The 26,350-nt window shown below is 35.5% G+C and overlaps 3 protein-coding genes across 3 annotated transcripts; all 3 read right to left on the reverse strand.

Moving 5' to 3' along the window:
* Positions 1-743: 743 nt before the first annotated feature.
* Positions 744-4,767, reverse strand: LOC135684439 (uncharacterized). The gene is made up of 5 exons (XM_065200012.2): positions 4,507-4,767; positions 2,706-2,756; positions 2,173-2,347; positions 1,774-1,923; positions 744-1,377 (listed from the first exon to the last, which is right to left on the reverse strand). The coding sequence occupies exons 1-5, from the start codon at positions 4,596-4,598 to the stop codon at positions 745-747; spliced, it is 1,101 nt and encodes a 366-aa protein (XP_065056084.2). The 5' UTR covers positions 4,599-4,767; the 3' UTR covers position 744.
* Positions 4,768-6,648: 1,881 nt separating this feature from the next.
* LOC135684533 (eukaryotic initiation factor 4A-I) lies at positions 6,649-14,014 on the reverse strand. The gene is made up of 10 exons (XM_065200126.2): positions 13,920-14,014; positions 13,592-13,655; positions 12,586-12,665; positions 11,828-12,047; positions 11,384-11,659; positions 10,599-10,742; positions 9,848-9,985; positions 8,947-9,036; positions 7,784-7,863; positions 6,649-6,944 (listed from the first exon to the last, which is right to left on the reverse strand). Exons 1-10 carry the CDS (start codon positions 13,943-13,945, stop codon positions 6,800-6,802), a joined length of 1,263 nt encoding a protein of 420 aa, XP_065056198.1. The 5' UTR covers positions 13,946-14,014; the 3' UTR covers positions 6,649-6,799.
* Positions 14,015-15,795: 1,781 nt separating this feature from the next.
* LOC135684418 (uncharacterized) lies at positions 15,796-26,264 on the reverse strand. The gene is made up of 7 exons (XM_065199976.2): positions 24,849-26,264; positions 23,810-24,045; positions 21,906-22,916; positions 21,260-21,313; positions 19,047-19,523; positions 18,279-18,421; positions 15,796-17,204 (listed from the first exon to the last, which is right to left on the reverse strand). The coding sequence occupies exons 1-7, from the start codon at positions 25,211-25,213 to the stop codon at positions 15,900-15,902; spliced, it is 3,591 nt and encodes a 1,196-aa protein (XP_065056048.2). The 5' UTR covers positions 25,214-26,264; the 3' UTR covers positions 15,796-15,899.
* Positions 26,265-26,350: the final 86 nt, after the last annotated feature.

Consider the following 26,350-nt stretch of genomic DNA (forward strand, 5'->3'; position numbering starts at 1 on the left):
CATGTGAAGATTTAGAGATTATCTGAAAGAATAAGTTTTTCTCCAAAATCGGGACAGATATTAAAACTAAAACGTATTTACATTTTGTTGTTGATAAACTACCGCTTTTTCTGTTAAAAAGGTACAATTGCGAGCATACAAATACTAGAGAATTTCATAATAGGCAATTAGGGGATTTATGGCATGAACTTCAAAATCTCAGGAAATCAACTTTAAAGCTGTTAAGTTGGCCTGATGTGTAAATATACTCCATTGATGATATTTTGCTGGATATACACACGGGCATCGTGGCCGGGGGTAAAACATTTGAGAATGAGAACAAGGACGTCGATGAATGCCATCGCTTTCCGCTAATGGATATTCATTTTAAGAATAAGATTTTATTACCAAAATTTGCTCCAAAGAATGCAATTTCCGGCGAACTTGAAGCATTAAGATTATAAAAAATCTTCCTCTTTGGTAATAACTTTTTATATCCTTCACCTATTCTACCGATCTAAAGGGTTGCGAGGTGTCATGAACGTCCACAGTAGATATGAGAGAAACAGGGACAAGATAAAAGTGCATTTTAAATATCTTTCCAGCTGAAGCAAAAGTTGAGTTTTTGTCAGAAAATTTTTTTTCGGGCCCCCTCTGGAATTCATCTGCCACGATGCCCCTGGATATGAAAGGAATAAAATTAATCTTTAGCTACAACTTTTGCCATAAGAAATACGATCTTCCTGAAAAAGTAGCTTTTTCGGCTTATTTCTTTATTTGTTTCTTTTCTCTAACAACTGCTCTATGCATGTTAAATTGCGTCTCACTTAAATCAAAAGCAACATCTTCAATTTTCCTTTTCTTTGCTTCTGTCTCAGGAGTCTTATCAGTTTGAGGGTTGTCTGATTTACCATACAATTTTCTTTTGATTTTATTGGAGTAAGATTTTAATTGTTCATTTTTTTCATCATACTCTTGCTCAAAAGCACATGTTTTTTGGTCTCCTGTTGACATTGCAACTACATCAACCTCCATGGCTCTCCCTTCTTCACTGTTTTCAGGCAAACTAACAGCCGATTTATTTTCATCATCTATATTTTTGTCATCATCCAGATTATCTTCAAAGGAAATGTCCTTACTATCCTTTAAAATATCGATTTCGGGTTTCCTTTCATTTTCCTTTGAAGATTTATGAATTGCATCTTTTCTCTTAATATCAGCAACACCGACTTTATCCTTGACAAGACTATCTTCATTCTGGGAAACATTATCTGTTACTGACAGTGCCACTTCTTGCTTACCACTACCTTTCCAAATTGCCACCCAAGGTACAATAAGTGGCGGTGCTTTATCACAGATAAATTCGACCAAATCAGCTAATGGGTTTTGCTCAACAACCTAAAAATGATCAAATAAATCAGGAATTCAAACACTTCTAAACTCACTTAAAGTGGAAGTTTTCACTTTGAATAACTAAGCCCCTAAAACCAAAGAATTACTTTGGAACTTACAAGAAGACCATAAATCTTCTTAAAAATAATCTTTGTTTAGATATGACTTCATAAATTGTAAAGTCTATGAATCTGAAAGACAGTGATCAGTCAAATAAAATTATTGAGTAACTTTAATGAAAAATATTCCAATCAAAACAATGCGAGTTTCAGTACATTACTGTGAGCTTTTGATACAAATTAACAGAATTGTTTAGAAAGATCTACTCGGAGCAAAATAAGACTTCTTATTATGTAAATATCACACAAGAAAGAAGCTGACAAACTTAAGCTAGAACTATACCTTGAAGCCAACTGCTAAAACAGACTGGATACCAAAAATTGGTGCAAGTGCATCATTAAGGCCAGTTACACAGCATGCAGGGGTGTCTCTTAAAGCACACAAGGGTATCAAATGGTGGGTCATGCGCGATGGATTTGCAGATCTGCAAGCCTTGGAAGCAAATTTTAAAATCAGTAAAATCATACACATTTGCAAATTGAGGAGCATTCTTATAAACATTTGCCCCTCTCAATACTAAGTAATTACAATACCTTGAGTTGGGACCCTCCATAAATCTGTGAATTTTCAATACTGGCACTGATCTCCTCGAGCCCCACTCCATGTTACGACGTTTTTGGGAAAAAATATTATTACCCACAGAATCAAAATAATGTGCATAACAAACTTATGTATAAATACCAGAACAAGAAGCAATGGTCCCTTCTCAAGGGCTCTTGTAACAGCATTTATTCCAAGGAGAACAAGGGAACTTGCAGGAACTTTCTGTTTTGATCTTGTTAGACTAGTGATCTTAGTAGATTTCTTGTCGTCTTTTTTAGCTGCTTTGCGTGGACAGACACAGTTCTGTAATTCACTAGAAGAGAATAATTGACAAAACAATCAATTTTCAATCATGACCAAGACAAGCTTTGAAGAAAAAAAACATACAGCAACAATGCTGCATTTGACTGTACTACTCCTCTTACAAATACTTGCAAAAAATATGTGGAGATAAAGTATGAATGGATAGCCTTTTGTCTGACCATTTCAAAGAAGTGTACCCTGATAACCAGACCCGACCTGAAATAGGAGTCTGGTTACCAGGCTAAAGAGATTCAAGATAAACACTTTTGAGCAATTTGTTTTGATTTGCAAATTTTCATGATTCTGTATGATTTTAAGCTCAGTCAATGTCTATCTATAAAGACATAAAATGAGTACAATAATGTTACCTTTTAAGCTCTTCAATAACTTGCTTTTCTGTTGGCTTGTCGATGCTTGGCCTAAAACAATGGGTTTGAAAATTTGTGCCCTATTATTGTCTTTGAAAAAAGCAAACATTTTACAACATACTTAAAGCTTTTTCGTCTGACACTCCTCAGAGCATAAAACGTCAGAATAGGTTCCGAAAAAACATGTTTGAAAAATATTTTTTTCGGAACCTATTCTGACGTTTTATGCTCTGAGGAGTGTCAGACGAAAAAGCTTTAAGTATGTTGTAAAATGTTTGCTTTTTTCAAAGCCATTTTCAATTGTTCATATTATTGTCTTGGGAATTCAGAAACATTTATTAAAAGAAAATGGCTCCATGTGAAGGGTAGTAAATGTTTGGTAGTCGTTTTTATTAAAGTATAATACTGGCACAGATTAAGCCAGCACAATGTTTTAATCTATTTGTTGACATTGGTAACTGATTAAAAATTTGGACCTGATATATTTCATGTTTATCTAGTTGGTTTCTCCTTGATTAGCCTAGCTACTAAAGCCCCTTTCTACTTTGTTGGCATAATTTGTTGTCCCTTTTTTGCTAGTGAGCACAAAACACATCTCTTTTAATTACAGTGCAAATGAAATAACCTGCAAACAGCAAACCTGAATGAAGAGGAAATGGGATTTAAGAAACTTAAGAGAGCTACTCTTTAAATAAATTCTCCTGTCATAGAATTGTGTTATTTGAACAATTTTTTGGCAGAACAAAATTTTAAGATGGCTTTGAAAAAACAAACACTCTACAACAGGACTTAAGCTTTTCGTCTGACACTCTTCAGAGTATCAACTTCAGAAAAAGGGCCGAAAAGATCAAGAAAGAAAATATATATTCAGTTGTGGACCCAGATTGTGCCAAAAGCTATGCAACATGTTTCCGATAAATGACAGAGCCCAGCCGTCTTTTAATCTAACAGTTTTGGAATTAATCTACATTAAAACTAATAAGCTGTTTTGTGTAGACTGAAGGTGTCCTTTTCTTTTTTGGATTCAAGTGGTAATTTTTCTATAGATGTGTGGTACTGATTGGGAAACCATAACAATAATTTGCTCATCTTTTTCTGATTGGTATATTTTGATTCACAACTAGGTAAATATTTTCTTTCTTGATATTTTCAGCCCCTTATTCTGACATTTTAAACTCCGAATTGTATCAGACAAGAAGCTAAGTCTTGTTACAAAATGTTTGCTTCAATCAAAGCCATTTTCAAATTCTGGCATTATCATCTGATATCATTATATGGTAACATTTTCATCTTTAATTCTTTTGCATTGCATTGTTTAAACTGGAATTCGAAGTATATGAAACTGAAACTGAGTGATATGCCGCCAATTTGTTTAAGGGCCAAGGAGTGTTGAGGCATTTTTGCATTTATATTCAAGTCAATTCCAACTGAAGCTTCATCTCTAATGTTATTTTCTACTATGAATTTTTCCTTTTCCAAACTGCTAATATTTTTTAAACATAGGCATAGCTGCAGTTCGTGGTATTTCTTGCCTGGTAAAATCTTGATTGATATCATGAACCGATGTTGTTTCTAATTAGCTGTCAGCATGCCTAAAGAGTGTGTATATGGCTCGAAAGCTTTATATACAAGTCTTTTCCATGCGTCCTACTCGATACTTAACTGCATTTTGATGTTAGTATTGCAATTTTTCTTTCCCTCTATTTCTATTAAGTATCTTCTGGCTCTTTTATACGTAATGTATTATTAAAGTTAACTGCTGGCAGAGAATGAAATGCAATGTGAAGTGAAGGGCTCTCACCAAGAAACGCAGCAACCACGTGGCTGAGTTAAATATGCTTTCTTTATAGTTTTCGTACTCCCTGGAGTTGTTAATTTTTTTGCTTTTCCCATTTCGTATCACAGGATAATTTACAAAGACTCTCAGTATTACCTCTCCGAAATGTGTTTTCTGTTCAACACTACATAACTCAAGGTGGTGTGATTTGAATTAAGGTGGCTCTTCGAATTAAGGTCGGCCGCGACACCGGTTCCGTCTTTTTATTATTTTGATTAGTTTTATAACTCTTTTTATCTGATAGTTTTTTATGCATTTATCATTTATCTATTGTACATTTTCCTTTCTAAGCTCTAAATTTTCATGATGACCTTTAGGTTAACAGTAACATCAGATATGTTGTCGTAAAAGTTTATCAAGGGGGGGGGGGGGGGGGTCAGGGTAGGCTCTCCTTTTCCCAGTCCAGGTCGACATCATCTGCCGGGAGAGACACTCCCATACGTGCCGCGGAACAGGGTATACTTTTCTAATTAAAATTATGGGACAGGGCTTTATGAATGGCATCAAAACTCTCTGACAGGTTATCAAAATTAAATAAATTGTTTGGGAGAGGGTGTTTAGAGGCAGACAATAGCAAGTCTTTCAATTACCTGCCCCCCACAAACAATGCGCGTAAGTCACAATGCAGGTCCTTTTTCCGCTCAAGTTTATTCGAGCATAAATGTGTTATATTTTTGCATTTTTAATGGGACAGGGAATGTTGTTCAAGAAAAATATCTTGATATGTTAACTTCAATCAAAACATGATCGGGTGCTGGTCAGTGCTATTTTCTTAGCTTTAAACTTCGATATATGATATTGCTACAGATTCCTTGCTCAGGAAGCTTGCTACAGATTTCTGCTCGGGTTTCTGCTGTTTGGGCATGGTTCATCAAGTTTAGAGCAGAGACAAAATTATTGTGATTAATGGGGGTGGGGGGCAGAGCGTGTGCTGATCATGTTGCCACACCACAGCCAGTTTTTAAACCATTTAACTGATTTTGAACATCCATAGATCTTTAAGGTTATGTGATCAAATTCCAAGAATTAAAAGCAGCTTTTTGTCATGTCAAAACAACTCTACGAGAGGTTTTAATTATTCGGAGGAGAATGCATTGACATTTTTATTATTTCTTTTTTAAAGTTGTTGTGTACAAAAGGCTAATTTAAACAAGCCAACTAAACTAAAGCAACACAACGCTGTTTGTATCGACGAAGTCAGCTTACTAGCCAAAGTTTGCATAAACCTTGAAGCTCTTCTTGTATAATTGACCCCCTTACGGACTAACCAGACAATTTTCTGTTATTTAAACGAATTTCAACAATTTCATCTCAATTTCATCTCAATTTCATAGAAAATCCTTCCAATTTCAAAAAAATCCTAAGGAGTAAGTTTGAAGAACAACAAAAACTAACTTCGTTAAAAATTGCTGCGTATATCCTTGCTGCGAATATAAAAAGCTACCAGCCTTCTCCTCTTTACACCCATATCTGTTGCTAAAGATGAGTTCTTGACCGACAGAATGTGTTTGAGGACAGCAACTCTCGTTGCTTTCTCCCCATAATTTCTATGACGTCTCTGATGATAATTAGTTTACAATTACCGACAAGCAAGCATTATACACGTTTTACCTGTTGATTTTGCTTTAATGTATTTGGTATTCTACTGGTTTATTCTTTTTCAAAGCCCTAGAAAAACTAAATTAATATATTATCTTATTTATCGGAAAACGAAAAATCCTGCGAGCAGCAAGAAAGTATTGCCCATTTTTTAGCCATTTGATAAAACACAGACAACTTAAATGCAGGAACTGAGTAGATGATGTGGGTGTACACGATCTTCGAAGTTCAAAACATTGGATCAATACATAATTAACTTAAGAATGTAGACTTTTTTGTATATGCCAACCAACCCAAGTTGGAGAATACACCCATGCACCCCGATTGGTTACACCCTTGTAAACATTGTGCTCAAGAAAACCTTTACCCTGGGTACCAGAGCTACTGCTGACTACCCACTCTTGCATACCATCACTCTTTCACTGAGGCTCTTGCACCCTGGGTAGCAAACCACAAGATGAGATTAGAGTAACGAAGCGTAGAAATAAAAAAATGAAACACAATAAATATGATTCCAAATGCTTTATGATAAGAATGGCTCCTTTATAAATTGCATAAAGCTTTTTTTATGACAACCAAATGGTCATCTTGTTTAAGTCTGTTGTTCTCCATCTTGTTTACTTGTAATTTAAAGACACTGGCGTTTGCTGCATCTGGCCTAAATCAAATCAGCTACATTCATTGGCATTTCGTCAATAGTTGTGTTGTAGAATTGCTCAATGTCCCTCAAAAGACGGGCGTCATCGGCAGTGGTGAAGTTGATGGCTACACCCTTTCGACCGAACCGACCACTGCGTCCAATCCTGCAACATAAGAAATGTAATGGCATGCTACTATCATCAATAACAAAAAAACACGAGTTTCAATAATGCTTAGACTGCGCCTCAGGCCACAAATGCTGCCTGTGCACTGCTGGGGCGCGTGCTAACAAAGCTTTGGCTTTGACTCCGTTTTTATAGACGATTCTTATAAAAATGAGCGTTTCTTAGACAGATCTCCGACATGGACGGAACAGTTTATGACGTAATCTTTGGTCTTATGATGTAATCTCTAAACTACTGACAAGTCTCTTAAGTAGGAGAAATACCGATTTATCCTGGCAGCTGTAGAGTAGCACAACAAGAAAATAACCGAAGACGAATGGATGGGAATTACAATAAGGACTTTTTGTAGCTCAGTTGTGCCTAAGGTTCCTTTACTGTGCTTACACGCTTTTTATAAGAATATAAACTATCTTTAAGAACATCAAGGCACAAAATTGCTGAAACTTAAGAATAATTCAATAATATTTTAGGTCTGAAGTTTTATCAAGAGTTAAATGTTTTGTTTAATTGAACTAATTTACTTGGAAAGCAAATTAATGCAAGCTTCACGCTATATGTCCTAAAGAAGACGTATCCGGCCTTGGCATCATCAACACTATAATGCAACTCAGTTACCTTGTGTTGCTTAAAAATAAATTAAGAACAATCTTAGGCTCAAAATAACAAAATATAAGAATATTGATGCTAAGCAAAAAATAGGTATTCTTATAAAAGTGTATAACTAGCAAACTAGAATTTTGCAATGGATGAGCTCATGAACCCTCATGAACCCTCATGAACCAACAAAATCAATCATAACAAATGATGCACAAGCAAACCTGTGGATGTAGCTTTCCCTGTTTGTGGGCAGATCATAGTTGATAACTAAGGATACTTGCTGTACATCAATACCACGTGACTGAAATGAAGGTGACATAGATTCTGTTTTAATTGCAAGACATTGAGGTCTGGTTCAAATTTAAGGTGGCTTTTGTATTTAAAAGACAAATAATCACAACTTTAATGTCATGAATGGCATTTATAGCCATACATACTGCCAACTTTGTCCCATATGCTATATGATAGAGCTTATATCTTGAAGAGAGTGACCAAAACCTGAGAGCAACAGCCCTGGGGGCCCTATTGAAGAGAATCTTTCTCTTTGTAAAATATACTAGATAACTTTTTAATAACTAGAGTCCTGTGGCCATGAGCTGGTGCCTTATTAGCAAATACATGTTAATTTGTTTGAACTAAAGTTTATAAAAAATATACTCACTATTAAAAGATTTTAAATTTATTCAATTTGCTTTCCGTTGATCTAATACTCTAAATCCTGTAAAAGGGGATCCTTAGAGTGGATACAAGACATTGGGCTGGGGAGGTCTCAAAGCGGTCTCAAAAAATCTCTTGTTTCAAGGGATAATGAATAACTTACAAGTTTTTTCTCAAAGTCTCAATGTTCAACACTTAACCGAGCTGCAAAAGTATTGCAGTTGTATTTATATTAATGAAACGGCATCAGCAAATCGTTTTCATGCTTATTTTTGGCAAACCTCAACTTTATTGCCTATTCTTCAAACTTTAATACAAGATGTTAAAAAATCAAGATTCAGGTGGTGCACCAGCTCATGGTGACAGGACTCCATGTTAAATAATTCAAGTCAATGTCTTTATTAATATTGTTTTCAACATGATTGAAGGCTGTTATACAATGGGATATTTCCTTCTCTTTCAACTAATCAAACATTTTTATTGTCTTATCCATTCCTTATTCTGAAACTCATCAATGAAACAAAAACAGTAGCTCTTTTGTCTTCCTCGTATAGATACTGCCATAGAAAGAAGCAACCTTACAAAAAAGGTTTATCGCCAAAGATTGAGCAAAATAACATGAAAACAAGACATGCTCTAAAATGTCTTCAAAAGAAATTAAATTTAAACACATCAAGTTGATTATCTGAAAGGATTTTTCAAAATAGTTGAAAAAGCAATAGCCAACCAGTAAATCAGTGGTGATAAGAACTCGACTTGATCCAGTTCTAAACTCCCTCATAATCAGATCACGTTCTTTCTGGTCCATATCTCCATGCTGAAAATAAAATGGCAAAATCAATCTGGTTATCTAATAAAACAGAATACAACAGATCAATAACATAGCTTAAAAAAATGATACAACATGTTCTACTACATGGTTTTTTCTTAAGCAAAACATACTTAAACGCCAGTCTCCATACAGATAAATTTACAGCATTTTGATGATGGAAAGGGAATCATATTTTCTGACGTCCTCTATAACAAACATGCCATGCCCAAAAATTTGATAATTATTTCTGACTAAACCCCTAATGTTCAATGCAGAAGTTCATAAATTTCAGCACAAGTTATCAGTGCTATCAAAGCCAAAAACTATTATCTGTATCTAGTTTTTTTTCTTAACTACCTTTGACAGCCTTTTATAATAGCAGATATATTTCAGGAGACAGAGACCTAAGGATGAGTCTTTAGCCCTTTGGTATACCCTACACGAATTTCATCAGCCAATTTAGCTCTGATAAACTTGTCAGGTAAAGTGAATACAATAAGCAACATTTGTAATAGTGGACAAGGACAGAAGTTCAACCATTCATTCAAGATAAAATGGCGCAAATTGCTTTTCAAATGGCGTTCTTTAGTGTAAATTATTAAGCACTGTATGAATACCTGAGCAGTGTGATGCTTTTCAAATGCAATAATTTTTCATTTCACATCATGTTATATTCTAGGGTCCAGTGAAATATGGTATCAAATGTTAAGCTCCACACATCAACTTTGTCAAATTGACGTAAGTTACTTGGCTTATCTTATCAAGTCATGCAATGTCACATCAAGCTTATGATAAAAATCAACAGGGATTAACATACCATGGAAGAGACAGTGAAGTCTTTGCTGGTCATTTTCTCTGTCAGCCAGTCCACTTTTCGCCTTGTGTTCAAGAAGATTACAGCTTGGGTTATAGACAAAGTGTCGTAAAGATCACACAAAGTCTCTAATTTCCATTCCTTGCAAGCAAAAATTAAAGCACATTAGCTTAATGGTAGATTCATGTGCAAAGTAACAAAACCTTTGTTGTCTAGGCACTAATAACTTATCACTGAAACTTTAATGATGAAAATAAGCTACCACACCGCAGGTTCAAAGTTGTTGAAAAACAGTGCCTGGGCAAGTTGACAATGTAGGTGTAATCTAGTTTGAAAAACTGTTGAGGGAAGCAAAAATGTGCTAGAAACATAGGTTTTGATGATTTCGGTTTCCACTTGAAAGTAAATTTTGTCATTGCAAATACAGCAGAAAAGGGTGTTCCTTTATATTTAGTCAAAAGCGCTACTGACAGAAAATTTGCAAAGAACGCAGATCCCTAAAGAAGCAAATACATAAAAATCAAAGGGAAAGAAAAAAAATTGGGAGGATATAGATGACATGCAAGTTCAAAGCCAATTGACAATGGAATATATACAAAAAGGATGATAACTGGCAAAATAAATTGATTGAATATAGTGAATAAAGTAAATAACATTCATTTGACAGTCAAAAAACAGTTTGGTGTTGTTGTTTATGAGATATTTAATTATTGGTAAATTCGCTTAACACAAAAGGGAAGACATTGAATCTCACCTCTTTATTTACATCAATGTAGAATTGCTTAATACCCTCTAGGGTCAGCTCCTCTTTCTTAACTAAGATTTTGATAGGATCTCTCATAAACTTTGTTGTTACTTCAAGAACATCTGTTGGCATTGTAGCAGAGAGGAGAATGACCTAGATGGAAAGAGATTAGTGTACTGTGGGTCATTGTTCCTCTTCACTCAAGGGTTTAGTTGCCCTTTTGAGCTGCAACATAGTCAGACAATGAGACTTGAAGAAGCATCAATGCCAAGCATTAAGTGGCAAAAGAGCTTTACCAATAGGTGACAGAGCCAATAAGCATCTATGAAACGAAAAAACATGCAATATTTTCTCTAGACATTAAATAGCTCCCAACACAAATAAATGTGTTCTGGTAATCCTAACATATATAGCCGTTAGGAAATTTAATTCAGTGTCTTTGATAATGACTGGACCAGCTAGTAATGAACATAAGATGCAACTCTCGTTTCAACTAAAAACATAACCTGGGTAGGAAGTTAGCACTTGTAACTACTGTCAATGATATTGCTTCACAAAAGGTTAAATTCCCATTTGTTAAAATCCCTCTTGTTTATCAACTGTTGGACCAGGTCAAAAACCTTAATTTCTTTTGACTCTATATGTTTCCACTCCTTTTATTGTTAATCTCTTATGCTTGGTTTTGTTCCCTTTCCATCACATAACAAAATAATCACCTCCCCCTCTCCATGCAAACACTGCTATCAAATACATATAAGTACATATATATATCTGATGGCCAAAACTAAACTAACCTGCACCATTGGTGGCAACCTCTTGAAGATTTCATAGATTTGGTCTTTGAAACCCCTTGACAGCATCTCATCGGCTTCATCAAGAACAAACATTTTTATTTCGTTAACATCTAGCTTCTTCCTTTCAATCAAATCAAAGACGCGTCCGGGAGTTCCAACCACTACATTCACACCTTTCTCAAGTTTCAACATATCATCACGGACACTAGTTCCACCAATGCAAGCATGACACTTCACAGCCATGTAGTCACCAAGGGCCAGCACATTTTTCTGGATCTATCAAGAAGAAACATTAAGAACATAAATTAAAGGAATATAAAACTTGAGAAACTTAAAGATAAAAACTTAAAGATAATAGCCCCTTTATGTATATTTTTTATAAAATGTGAATAGGCTAAAAATTGCAAAAAGAATTATTAAGTTTGCAAATTGTCAAGCACAAACCTGTTGGGCAAGCTCCCTTGTTGGTGCAAGAACCAAAGCCTGAGTGGCCACCTTTCTCTCTCTTCCAGTATCATCTGGAAGATTACAGTCCAACTGCTCTAATATTGCAATGGAAAACGTGGCTGTCTTGCCAGTTCCAGATTGGGCTTGGGCAATGACATCATGTCCTTTGATGCATGGAACAATAGCACGCTGCTGAATTGCAGAGGGCTTCTCAAAACTGGGCAAAAGAGACAAGTAGCCATATAATATTTACTTGACTATGAGTTCATTATTCTATTGAAGGCATGCATAATTTATATCAACAATCAACATAGAATCCACTTTTCTTGGTGTAACAGAAGTGTTCATGTTCAAAATTCAAGTAACTTCAAACTATTAACATTTTATGACCAAATCTGCAATCAAGGCAATCATAGTACTGTAGAGTGAAAATTCATCATAAGTTTTCTATACCACAAAAAGTCTGAACATAACATTTTCTTTCTTAAAGAAGCAACTGGGGGACTTTCTGCTTTCAAAATAAAAGTTGTGTCATTTTCTGTCTCTTACAAGACTATACAGTTTAACAAACTCCTGATATAAAAAACAATTCTCTGGTTCCCTTCAGAGTTTTTTATATCAGGATTCCACTGTATTTGTCAAACTATGCATAAGCCTTGAGAAAAATCTGGGTGAAATATAAGATTGACTTATGAAAGTCGTTGAAAGGGTAAAATGCATTTAATACAAGCAGAATATTTGGAAAAAAGACATACCCATAAGCATAAATTCCTCTCAGGAGGTTTTCCTTTACATTCATATCATCAAAACTCTCATAGATGGTGTCCCAGTTGGACTAAAAGAGAGCGACAACATGCAAAGTTAATCAATCAAAAACTGGACTACGATTCAGATATCTTCTTGAGAGTACTATTACTTTTCCTAACTTGTATTTAGATGTAATTTTAAACTATAATAGTAGAAAATTTATAATTTCGTTCTATCTCAAAAATAACAGATGAATATAGATTAAAGCTCTCTGCCTCATTACCCATCAAAATTAATTTTATTCATTCTGTTAGTTTCTAACATATGTTAACACAAAACCAAATAGCCCCCAGCATAATTCTTGATGAGAATGTATAAATGGAAATTAAAGATAGTAATTAATATATTTTAAAAATGTTCAATGGTAAATCAAGAAGGTTTTATCCAAGGAGAATACAGCCTTAAATTTCAAACAATGCTAGCACCATCTCATCTTGGCTTTTAAACAATGTCAGATTTAATATTATTAATTTATTATCAAATTTATTTGATATAATGAGGGACTGAAGAGATAGGAACTGAAAAGTTACTGACAATATGTTGTTGGGACATGAAGAAAAAGTATATAACAAATATTTGTTCTTGAGACATGCAACCAAAATTGTATCAACATAAACATTAGGTTCATTCAAAGATGACATTAATGAAAGATGGAAAATGATATGATATCATGAGGAAATCTGATACGGTTTTCTCATAGATATTTCGTACAGGAAGTAAGAACAACATGCAGTGAAAAATGGCTCCAATCAAAGTGAAATCAATAATTTACAATACATTTTCTAACGAGTATATGTTTATAACAGTTGATGAAAAATTCTTTGACGCTAGCCTGTAGTTGCCAATAAATTTGTAATATTCAATTAAAATTATAGAGCTTTGTTCATCATTGGACACGATCAACTGGGTTCGGTTCAAAATGGCTAAAGGGTAAATTTATTTGTGTTAACAAACCTCGATCCCTCCGTCAACTTCGCCTCCATTGCCGCCAGGTCTGGGGTCTTGAACTGGTTCAGAACTAAAATATCAAAAAATATATTTTTCAATATAATATTGCGCATGTGCTACTAAAAATCACGGCAAAATTTAACCATGTGTTCAAACAAAAATGTTCTCTCAAAGTGACACGGCCTACACCACCCAGGAAATATTAACACTGAGCCAAGCGGCGTTCTATTTTGGCTTTTGAGAAGGATAATAATATAGGAAAACGATAGTTTGTTCTAGATCTTACAACCAAAAAATGCTGTTACATAAAATGTTAAAATCACTTGGTTTTTACCTTTCAGTACTTCTCTCGTTGGACATGTTGCATGACTTTATCGGATGAAAGGCTGCTCAAATGTTAGAGGACTGGTAAAATGTGCGGATACCGCCCCAGAATGCAACACGGACTATTCGACGAAGAAGCTGCCTGAACGAGGTCACTCATAACCAAGGGGCAAGAAAGGGTGTCGTCAACATGGGTACTTAGCCTGGTGACGCCTTTTATCTAAAGAGGCATTTTGTGAAGCTTTGTTGCAATGATGATCACATTGCATCAGTGTAATCTGATTTGATTGATTTGAATGGTGTAAGAAAGTTACATCGAGGATACGGAGCACTTCTTGTTGCTCTGCCCCTTTTGGTGCTCAAAGGACTGATCTCAGCGCTGGAGTATATGCTCTTTCACGACCAAACTGCAGCAAACATCTTGTCTGCTGTTATTCGCTATCATTTTTCGCCTGATATCTAATTTGAGAGAGAGTGTAGTGTTCTATGCCACGGAGTATGCATAGTATTTTGCACCCAGTGGCGTCATCCTTGTAGTGTCGTTAAGTATTTTGTAGGTAGTGTAACTTGTAAATTTGTATTGTAAATTTTTATTGGAATGTAAAAAAAGATACATAGTATTACTTTTGGCAATTGTAAGGTGTACTTACGACAAAAAAAGATAAATTGCACTCTTTTCTTGAACCAATTTTCGATTCCGAATTATCGAAAGGCTGGGTGAAAAGTCAATTAAGTTTATCCATCCAGAGCGTTTATATATACCCAGGGCGTTTATATATATCCAGGGCGTTTATATATACCCAGGGCGTCTATTGAAGCAACCACCAGAACCATTTTGGTAATTACAGCAGGGGAATTCTAAAACATCGTCCACCAATTGCTCTGTAAACGATTAACTGGGCAAACAGGGCAAGCTTCTAATCGTATCCAAGCCAAGATTTTTCTTATTTTCCTGCTTACTTTGTATCTTTATTGAAGCTGATAACTCGGGGGGTAAACTAAGCCTAATTTTTGACTGGGAAGTTCCATTTTGGTTAAAAATTTGGACCCATAATTCCTCAAATGTCCGAAAAAATGTGACCCACAATTCCGCAAACATGATAAAAACTATGCCCATAATTCCGCTAGTTCCGCACATATTTCAAAAAGTGATACCGATAATTCTGCACTTTTCAGAAAAAAGGTACCCCTAAATAATGGCACGTCCCCGTACCTTCAAAAATGTTAGGGTACAAAGGCTGATGAACGATATCGATTTTTTATATAAAAGATTGGAAACTTCTAAAATCCATTAATTAAAAATTGCTGTTATCTGTCAACATAAAATTGAATGTTTTCGCTGTTCAACAACACGTTTCTATTTGGAAAAAGTTATCTCATTTCTAAAATGTCGTGTGATGTAAAATGCACTGATATTTTTTGTGCCAGTAAAGGTTATATAAAGGTTAAAGATATAAGAGCATGAGAGCGATTGCTTTTACTATGGAGAAAGAATGCTAAATTCTTCCATTTCTCTATTTTTTGCTCTGATTTCCAGGACAAAAATTTCACGAAAGTTTGATTTGAACTGTTTTAAATATACACCATAAATGTATGACGATAAATACTGTAATGGATTCAGTTTAAAATGAAAGAAACTGTTCCATTGCATTTAAAAGCATCCGCCAAAAATAGTCAAATTCCAACATTTTCTTTGTAATATACATACAAGAAAATAGCCTTGGCCTTTTGTACAACAAAATACATTGTCCATGCACAATTTAACGAAACAAACTGAACTTGAAACAAGTTTTATGGCTTTGAAAGTATCAACCTGATTCCAAAAGCAAGACCATCAATACAAGTCTGACATAGGGACAACATAAGTTTAAAAAATACAAGCCAAAAATGATTAAAATTCTTCAATTCTTGCTGAAAAGCCACGTCATTATAAATTATCTAACATTCTTCGAACTGAAAATAAATTATGCATTTACAATATCAAAAAATTCTACTTTCTTAGACTTGGAAGAGCTGATAAAGTGTTCCTCCTTTGTCTCAGGTATGTTTGTCGCAATTCTTTTACAATCTTGCCGCCATCTTGTCTCGGTGTCTTCTCTTCTGAATCGTCCTTGTTTAGCTTTTCAAGCCTACTTCGCAGGTTGGAAATGCTCTTATGATCGTTCTGATCAACGGACTCTGAAGAGCTGGATTGTAGAATGGCGGCTACTTTGTGGAGCGAGTCTTTATTAGCCGAAAAGTCTTGAACAATTTCACAAGCGTCAGACAAAATATTTGCATTAGCGTCTAGCATCTCACTATTTACAGCTGGATCATTTGGAGAGCTGGCAAAATCACTTGTAGTAGAGTTGATAGACTCTTGTCTTTGTCCAGTAGTCATGAGCAATCTAGATTCATTCGATGGTGCAATCTCTCCAGAACTTCTATTACTCCTATCGCTCGACCGGACATCACTTTCACCCGACCTCACTGAGCTGATATCACTTTCATCCGACTTATCCGACTTACTGTCGTCTGATGTATCTTTGCTTTCGCGAGAAATCTTACCCGTCAGATCAATCCATTCCCCACTTTCATCACTAGAAATTGTTTGCAAGCCTGTAGGCTTTGTGGCACCAGGTAACGAGTTCAACAGAGTCAGTGTTTGGTTCTTCAGCTTATTTTCAGCTGCAATGCTATGTGATCTTAAACGACCGGTAACTTTCCACGCTTTTCCGCTACCATCAGCTTCCGCTTCTAGATTTTTAGACTGCTGTGCAGGATTTTCGTTAGTAAAAATCTCTGTAACATCATTTGCAATACCCTCTGCAGAAGACTTGACATGAAGCGACTCGCGAGCCTTTCTAAATCTATCTGGGTTTCCATTGAGTTTCTTCGCCTTGACGGTGGACTTTGTGTCGATTTCTAGTTCAGAATCAATTTGACAATGCGAGTTTGATGTTTGTTGTTTGTTTAAATGACATTTGTTACTTTTGCCGTTTATGCCAGTTTTGCATGTCTTAAAACCCCACATATATTCAGTCAATAGCCGCACGTACCAACAGCCACAGAAGAAAGCAAGAATTTTTAGAATTCCTGGAAAACGATACGTGAATACCACAAGGTACCTTCCTGGGGGCAATGATACTGACATGAGATTAGGAGTCACATGATTGATATTTGTGTATGTTTTTCCATCGAGTAGCTTGGGAGTCTGGAACATGTCGAGTGTGAAATCCCGCGAGACAGGATAGTAAAAGCATTTCCAAAATGGATGATAAGTGACTTTCAGTAGCAAATGCTCCATGTCAGCAAGCTACAAAGAAAATTTTTACAGAAGATATTTTCTGGAACACCATAGATACACTAGGGGTGCAAAAAGATCTGAAAAATAAAATAGGACCCTATTTTCTTTAATAGCAACAACAATAGCAAAAGCAGCGCAAAGCAACCAAAAATAATTTTGATGCGACAGAAACGTACTCCGCAGTTTTATTATAAGATTTTTTCGAAACAAAGCAGAACAATTTCAAAACACTGAAAATTGCTTAGCTGGTTTGTTGGTGGATCAGGGTTGCGAGATTTGGATTTAAAATTGACGGGTAAAAACCACCAAGGGCTTAATGTGCATAAAAAGGTAAAAATCAAAACATTTCAAAAATCACAATGTGCAAATTTCCCATTTAACTTTGGGAAAGGACTGAACAGGAAAATTTGGCCTGAAAAAAACCAATCTGTCAGCCCTGTGCTGGAAGCAGGGGAAACCTTAATAGCTTTATTTAAATTTCGAAAAACATTTATCTCAATGATTTTTCTAAAAGAAGTCATTTGAATTTTTAATAGCAATCAAGGCCTTTCTTGTCATATCTTTCTTCAAATGAAAGAAGACAAAACACAATATTAATTTGTCGTCTTAAAGAGAACCGTTAAAGCTTTAAATTTACGCTAAAAATCCGAACAACCTGTGCCTATAACATGGTAAAAAAACATATGACATAAAACATATGCTTTTCTTCCTATATCAGTTAGTATACAAGGCAATCAGATACGTAATATAAAATATTCCTGTCTTGATGTAGCATTCACACCATTGATTTTATATTAAAGAAATTAAAACCGCAAATAAGATAAAATTTATCTTAGATCATACTTATTTTTATTTCATCGAGCATTTTAGCATTTTATTCATCCTCTATAAGGTGTTATCCTTTATCAAAGAGAAGATAAAGTGGCTTTTAGAGGGTATCTTAATTTGGTTTTTTGTTGGCACCGAACACTGTGAAAACCTATTTGAGAAATCGTTGGGCTCTAGCCTAATCGGTTTTAAGGTCCAATAATTCGTGTAGCCTTAAAATTTTACCATAATTTGTGCCGACTGCATAATACTTACGCTCTGTCCCCTATCCGAAACATGAACTATCGCTTGATAATCTACACCGACAAATCTCTCTTCGACAACTTGTGAGTATATCCATTTCCAAGAGTCAGACTTGATAACTTTGTCCAGCAAAGTCTCGGAGTCAGTTTGGACTCCTGCAAAAGAGTCAATGCCCTAATATATGACTAACAGCAGGGAGAATTAACGCACCGTTGTTGATGTGTGCATACATTTATTACTAAGTTAATTTTATCGGCTGCTTGTTCTTTGAATAATCGTGGCATTATGAGCTTAAATATCAAACTCGCAGAAGGCAAGGATTCTGCGACAAGGCAATAAGAACAAGCTTTGGTTATCATTTCATTGGACAATGGTTCAAATTTATTTCTTGGCCTTCAAGATCAGTGGTCACTGAGCTAACTCTGTTAACACATAATTGAGTCATTTCTGTTCGTGAAATTTCACTATCGGCAACTAAGTCTGCTAAAACACTTCTATTTAAAAGCAAATGTTTCTCGACTAAATACTGTCTACATATACATTTTTCCCCTTGAACGACAGAGAATGTTCTTTTACTTCATCTAATTTCCTCCACCAAAGACTTTATCACTTTGGTACTTCCAAGTCTGTGGCAAGGAGACTAATCTTTAACAACAAATTGTTTCACTCGATTCCAAATTTGCATTGAAAACGTGGAAATATAGACAAAATAAAACACAAAATCAAATGAATTCAACTTAGGCTCGGGGCTCAAAGTAAAGTTTAAAAGAAATGAAATACCGTTTGATGACCAAGTCACTTGCAATTTTTCTTCTGATTGTCCATAGAAGTTATTCCATAACGATCTTCTCTCAACATCAGCAACAACATTATCATTCGCAGCTATGGTTCGCTTGGGATTTATAAGTAAGAGACTGTTTACATTGTACAGTTCTGACACTCGTAGTACGACTTGGCGAATCAACTTCAAATCTCCACTGATATAGCCAGGGAGACGTACGAAATCAAAATAGCCGTAGTCATTCTCCTCGTGAAGAACTTCATAGAAGATTAAGTCCTCGACCTTTGCTATTTGTTTAAGCTGACAGGCCTTCACGAATGCCTCATCGAGTTGAATATCTGATGTCGCAATGAAATGGACATTATAAAGTCGAAGTGTGTTGGCAAATATCTGCATTCTGTCCGGATTGAACCTGAGAGACTCAAGGTAGAAAACTGACAAGCTGTCGTGGTACCCCCGAGAATACGTCATCAGGCCTAGGGCAAAATACAATTGATTAAAATGATTACCAACTCGATAATTTACATATGATATCTGCGACGCAACAGGAGCTCAGTAAAGGGGTGTTTAAAATTACAGGATGTTGCATCAAAGAAAATATTTTTTTTCAAGCTTAATTGCCTCTTGATATACAAAAGTATATACAACGTTATTTAAATATCATACAACGTTTCATTGCTTATAAAATGTAACATAAAAAAGTATAAAACAGATTTAGCTCTGAATAGAGAAAAACTAAGATAAGATGCTATTTTTTTGCAAAAGAAGATGTCTGCTACTTGTTCAAATTTTACCTTTTCCTAAAAATGAATTTTTTCAATACCATAGAAATTCTATCGCTGCAAAAATTTAGACTTATACTAAATTCTGTGTTTAAGCCTTGGTATGCAAAACAGGAAATCTGTGCCCATTTAGAATTGATATTGTTTATAACGTCAATAGCAATAATAGCGAAAATGCAATACAATTATATCCCCATTATACGAATTAGCAGATCTGAACACATAAAAACTTTAAGTTAACAGATCCTGCGTATAATTAGAATTTGACTTTTTTTACTGACGCGATTCAGAGGTACAAGCCCGGCCCTGATTTCGCCTATTCAGGTGCTTGGCAATGAATTATAAATGAAACCCAGAGTAGTTCAGCATGTTTATTGCGAGTTTTCTTCATGTGATGTCAGCAGCTTCAATATACTGAGAGTTATTTCAAAAAGCTCTGAATGTGCTTTGAATTTTGCGGACGTCATCTGTGTGAGTACGTTGTTATTTAGAGAGTTTTATGTTCAAAGTCGAGTGAGCTTGTCAAATGATAGTGTAGAACATGACTGAGAGCAATCAGCTTTCATGACGTCCTTGTGCAATTTTACCATATATCATTCTATTCAAAAGAAATAGGACAACGAAACACCAGTCGGAATAGTATATCATAAGCTGAGAAAAAGCGCAGCCGAGCTAATTACTTTTTCTTAATCCGGCCAACCTTACGATCTTAAGTAATAGCACCTGCAATGTCAGATAATCACTTTCAAGGTTCCAAAAAAGGGCAAAACCAGTTGAGCGCCTTGTCTTCATGGCTGGGAGGGGGTGTCCAGGTAACATTTGCCGAATGACTATGAATGGATACAATATTTCCCCTCCTTTACCAACCTTTAGGCGACCAAATTTAAACAGGAATTTAAATAACCAACTATAGAAGGCAGGTGTGAGAACTCTGCACCCTCCTCTACTGAATATGTGAAACTCTTGTTTGTAAAATTCTATCTAACTTCAAGGTCCTAACCAATGGTCGATCTCTTGAAGTGAGTACACTGTGGTATAGAATATGGAGCTTAATATGCGGAACAAGATATAAGTTAACTTGCATTTCGTCGTTTTGATCTATTCCTGTCTATCTCTTACGATATGGAACTTGGGTTAATCGTCAAGAAAAAAAATAATTCTTTGGTGTCACAAAACATCGTTTACCTAACAAATTATTAATGTAACGCAGGGTGAAGGAGTGTTCCGCTTAGCCTTTTTTGAAGAAGAAGTACACATAGGAAAGACGCTTGTTTTGGGTCACCAGGTTTAATAATTTAGTGCTGCCACGCTGGGTACCTTTTATTGTTTACGAACCGAAGATCAAACCTTGAATTCACTATATTCTAAAAATTGCTACAGCGAGAATTTGCTCTAATCACTTCAAAACATTGGCTTATGATCACACTTACCTGCTTTTCCAGTGTAATGTGGAAGAAATGCGAGATCAAATGAACTTGCAGAGCCTAGAAAAATAAGAGAGGATTAAAAAATTAGCGACCTAAAAACTTGGCAGAAATTATGTAAGCTATAAAATCATCTTAAAAGAGTAGCTGCATCAGTATCTTTAGCAGAATTAAACTTTTAAGCTCAAATTGCATCTCCATGGTATATCATATTACGAGAATAAGATTCATGTAAGTGTTTTGAAGAAACAGGTGAACTGGCACGTTCACTGAAAGAACAGTAATAGTTATTGAAAAATGAAACTTGAGTAGATTTTTGAATCAAGATATCCATAGGCTTAAACTTCAGTTGCAACAAAATTTGTGTCAATAGCAAATCCCTCTCATTTAAAAGCTTTGTAATCATATGAACTCGTCGGGAATACAGCAACACCTAACTTACCACCTAATTCCATTTTCAGCCTGCCATCATCTATGTTTCTCACAGTTTTATGGAAGAGCTTATTCTTGGACCATGTTTACTATCTTTTAAGTCAAAAGATCAATGCGAATCTGTCTCCTAAGCTTTTTATAGCTCGCGTTTAGAAGCAATTTTTCTCCTTATTCTTTCATTATTCTAGTTGCTTTTTTAATTTAGTATCAAATAACTTACCAAAACCTCTATGCCCAAGCATCCGCCCCTCTGTTCTTCCTTTTTTTAGACTTTCTAACTTCTCAATGAATTCTTGTCTTACTTCAGTCATAGTTAGATGTGATGATACAGTCTTGAAGTGGTTTCTCCATAAGAAGCATGCCAATCCCAAAACCAATAAAAATTGAATGACAGACAGCTTATTGGCTGAAAGGTACTGATATATTCTAACAGGGCCATACACAATGGCTTTTTTCCATACTTTTGTTTGCTGTTGACTGTCATTATGTGATTTACGGAGTTTCGTAGCCAGCTTTTTTAGAAACACTGGCAGTGTCAGTAACGTATTCAGAATAGCAGCCAACTTGTTTACTATTCTTGAAATAGCATAAGAGACATGTAGAAGCCCGCAGAAATGTATTGCACTAAGATATTTAACTGCTTCTAGTTCTGTATGTAGTGGAATCCAGTTATAAAGACCAGAAAATGTAGTTCTTCCAAGAAACAAAGCAAAACTAACAAAAGTTGATGAAATTATCCATAAGCTGTATGTTTGATCTTTCTTTGAGCACTTTGAGTTTCCATACATCTGAGGCATCAGGTTCAGGCATTCTAAGGTTATTCCCATGATAAACAGGATTGTAAACCATGGTAAAAACCGATGTGCATCAAAAATCTCTCCTTCTGTAAATTTTTCTATAACGTAGTTAAATGGATATCCATCCTCACTCTCTCCTCTCCATGGCAGACCACCAATGTAGTTATACCCCCATAGGCAAGCGAATATCCACCAGGAGATCAAGGCCATGCTTTTGAGAATCATGTGCGCAAAGTTGACAATTCTTGGAAATATCCTTTCAGAAGTAGACTGTACATGGACCAACTTTACTATAAACATTACTCCAGCAAGAATGCATGTCAAAATGCCAAAGAAGAAATTTGATAACAATGTAACAGCTATCATAAGCATCAGAGGTATTGCTTGCTGCATCTGGCAATCTTCCACAAATATCCATTTGTATGTTAAAGATACTGTAACAAGAATTACATATAGTGAATTTGTAACCATTAACAGCCAGCTTTAAAGGGACATTAGGTAGCAGTGGGTGACATCAAATGGTAGTCTAATTTCCTTTTAAAGTTTGGTGCCAAATTGCTGCTTCAAAGTTGTCACAAAAAATTTAATACTTTAATTTTTTCGTTTTGCGGAAATGTAAGGGACACAGCCTTCTTCAGCAAATCAACTGACTCAATTGGCTATAATTAAGGTTGTCCCTGAAGTGGTTTTGTTTGAGAATTACCCACTGCTGAGCACAGAATTCAATACTTTGGTTGTTGATTTGAAAATAAACGAAGTTTATCGCAATTGCTATTACATCTATACAGCTGCTATTACTGTACCATTATGAAATTGTAACACCTTAGTTATTGGCATAAAAGTCTTCTCACAATGAAAAAGCAGGAAAAAAATTCGAAAAAGCTACGCATACATTTTCATTTTGATGCAGTTCTAAAAAGTATTCTGTGCTTAAAAGAAAACCATTTCAAAACATTGAAACTGCTCTGCTGCTAACACAATACATTGCAGCCTTACACTTGCATTAAAGAAACATTTATTCACCTCTGTCTTAACATTTAAAGAAACAACCCATTTCACTCTTTTCTTTCAAGAAAGAAACAGTTAATACCTTTTTCTCTTATGTGAATTGTAGTTTAACTTATGAACAGATAGCTACACACTCTCAGATAGTTTTCTATGACTGACAAACAACATGATAAAAAAATACCCCCTTTATCTTGATGTAAATTTTGACCAGTTGTTGACTGAAGATCTTACAGGCAATCCTTTACTGAGATGCCTTGCTCACATACAAAACCATTCCATATATTTTCCTGCCATTGTGAGAATTTACATTTGGAATTACCTGCTGGAAATAGCATAAGCATTCCAAATGCTTGTGTCATGAGTCCATATTCAACAAAGGCTGTTATTTCTAAACCAAATTTCCTCCAGCTTTGAATTGCAAATGATAAAAGGCACAATGAGATCTGTTGTACTGGGTGCAGTCCAAGAAGTTTGGCACTTTTGTACAATGATGCTGGGATCAGTGATATGACTGTGACAAATATCAGTCTGAATACAAGCAGAGGTGACATAAAACTGAAAAAAATCATAAAATAAGTAACTTGCATTAGACATTTTGCTTAGTTGAATCCTCTTAAGCTTAACCTCCAGGAAATGCAGGGAAATTGTCTGACTTAGCAAATATCCAACTTATCCGGGGTAAAACCTTTGACCTGTATAAATTAGGAAAATCCAATAGAGATTGAAAAGCAGTCTGACATAGTGAAAGTCCAAGTTGTACAGGGTCAGTTAAATGTGTTAACAATGGCCTAGGCATGGCCCAGAGGTGTAGTGCTATGGGGGCATGAGTAGCTGTTTTCAGTGCTAAAGAGTAGCTAGTTTCTACTTTTGCTATTTTTTGCAACATTTTGTGGAAGAACCTTTCAATGAAAAGACCATTCCAGGAAACAAGGGAACCTCTTGTTTTTAAAGGGAACCTGAGGACATCTCATAATTCAATGGAGATAAAGGGAACATTTTGCAAAGATCTTGGGGGTTTTTAGGGAACATTAGAAAAATTATTTGGAACAGGGGAAGATTTTTTTAATATTTTTAAGGAACATGGGAACACAGAATCTCTGGGGGGCTCAAATGACCATATCCCGCCTTATTATGAACACACAGAACTGATTATTCTGATTTAAAAATAAGTTCAGATTACATTTTTGATAGTTTCAGTTCAGTTTTAGTTTCAGTTTCAAATTTACAATACATAATTTATGACTATTTCAAAAACAATGTCTGAAAGAATAAATACTGTTTGTGTTAAAAGATATTTAGCATGGTTTAACAGCCAGCTAGCAAATGGCTTCTGAATAAAAAAACTCGAAAATTCTCACCTTTCCAAAGCCAGCATAGCTATGGCCATAAGGAAGCAGGGTAGTGGTTGATATGCAGTAAACATTGGATATCCAAGTGAAGCTTGATTGAACCAAAAGTTTACAATACCATTCTGCAACTGATCTTTCACATGGTTAGCTTCAACGAAATGCGAGTATAAATCACCCCCATCAGCAAACCCCGATTCCGCATAGAGGTACCTTGGGTTCCTGTAAAGCACTGACACTGGTGTCAACAAACAGGTTACTATCACAATAAATAACCCAACCTTGCTCCAAATTTTGTCACATCTTTCAGCTCCACTATAAATAAGATCACCAGCTGACCTCATGATTTTATTTTTTCGTTTAAATCGATGTTTCATCTAAGTACATCTTTTCCAATCAGGAAAACTCGATTAAATTATTATTGTACCAACTTTAGCTATCTAGTTATTGACGAAAAATTATTCCACTTCTGTTTGTTGCAGACGTCCAAATAGCGTTTCCGATCTTTTTCCGTGCGTTACAATGTAACCAATGGAAGTAAATTAGAATTCCAATGCCCTCAATTAGTGATGGATGATTAATGAAACGTCAAATTGTCCTTAATCACCATGGTCAAGTGTGACGTCACGAATGCATCTTCCAACAACAAAACTCTGCACTCATAGTTCAAGTGAAGGACAGAGAATAAAAATAAGGGCTTCGAAATAAATTTGAATTATTGCCTTATCTAACATCTAACCCATGTTGCAAGTCTCAACCTCTCGATGGAGACATCGTAGAAGTGCAATCTGAGAACAGTCTGCATTTCGAAATTCGCCTCATCAAAAACCTCGTTTACATGCATGAAACCATTGATACCTCTGGGATGGGGGTTTCCACTGAAAATCATTGGGATTTTCACGATAACTTATTTGCTAGTATGAGAAACAATTACATTGCCACCCACTTTTTGCAAAACAATAGAGTTTTTTCTCAAAAACTTTTACTATGGTCTTTAACTTGTCCCTTGACCCCCCATTTTCAAACCTGCGTCAGAGCTCGTGAATGGAAACATCATTTCAACAAACATCTAAAAAGAAAACAGAAGTATCATGACCAATAAAAAAGACATTGTTTGAAACAGTCGACAAATTGTATTTTAACAAGCTGCTTGTTAAGTTTATTAACAAGCTGCGATTTCCGAAATCTCAATCTAAGAAAAAAGAACAAAATTAAAAACACTCGAGCCTCAAATTATCCAAAAATAAAGACATAGAGGTTCGGAAAAAATTATCTGGTTATTATATGAAAGAGTGTGGAAAGATAATTAGATCAAATTTGATAAGATAGGCACATACTTACCAGAGATGGATTTATGCGGCAAGATTGGCGGCAAGGATAGGGGGTTGTTAACCGCCATCCTTGCCCCTTGATAGGAGAGGCCAGGGAGCCAAAGTGCCCTTTTCGTAAAAGTGCCCCTTGACATCGGCCTTTAACATTATCAAAGAGATTTGACTGTGGTGCCTTATTCATGA

This window comes from Rhopilema esculentum, chromosome 21, assembly GCF_057945365.1.
Source record: "Rhopilema esculentum isolate cy_ngs chromosome 21, ASM5794536v1, whole genome shotgun sequence".
Lineage (NCBI taxonomy): Eukaryota > Metazoa > Cnidaria > Scyphozoa > Rhizostomeae > Rhizostomatidae > Rhopilema > Rhopilema esculentum.

Excerpts from the sequence above, each read along its gene's own strand:
- LOC135684439 (XM_065200012.2), bottom strand. The coding sequence starts at position 4,598 with ATGGGAAAAGCAAAAAAATTAACAACTCCAGGGAGTACGAAAACTATA. Across the intron at positions 1,924-2,172 it reads GACCATTGCTTCTTGTTCTG|GCTTGCAGATCTGCAAATCC; the intron begins GTATTTATACAT and ends TTTGCTTCCAAG. Across the intron at positions 1,378-1,773 it reads TTTTAGCAGTTGGCTTCAAG|GTTGTTGAGCAAAACCCATT; the intron begins GTATAGTTCTAG and ends GATCATTTTTAG.
- LOC135684533 (XM_065200126.2), bottom strand. The coding sequence starts at position 13,945 with ATGTCCAACGAGAGAAGTACTGAAAG. Across the intron at positions 9,986-10,598 it reads ACATTGATGTAAATAAAGAG|GAATGGAAATTAGAGACTTT; the intron begins GTGAGATTCAAT and ends TTTGCTTGCAAG. Across the intron at positions 9,037-9,847 it reads ACTTCACTGTCTCTTCCATG|CATGGAGATATGGACCAGAA; the intron begins GTATGTTAATCC and ends TTTTATTTTCAG.
- LOC135684418 (XM_065199976.2), bottom strand. The coding sequence starts at position 25,213 with ATGAAACATCGATTTAAACGAAAAAATAAAATCATGAGGTCAGCTGGT. Across the intron at positions 21,314-21,905 it reads GCTTGGGCATAGAGGTTTTG|GCTCTGCAAGTTCATTTGAT; the intron begins GTAAGTTATTTG and ends TTATTTTTCTAG. Across the intron at positions 18,422-19,046 it reads AGTGACTTGGTCATCAAACG|GAGTCCAAACTGACTCCGAG; the intron begins GTATTTCATTTC and ends ACTCTTTTGCAG.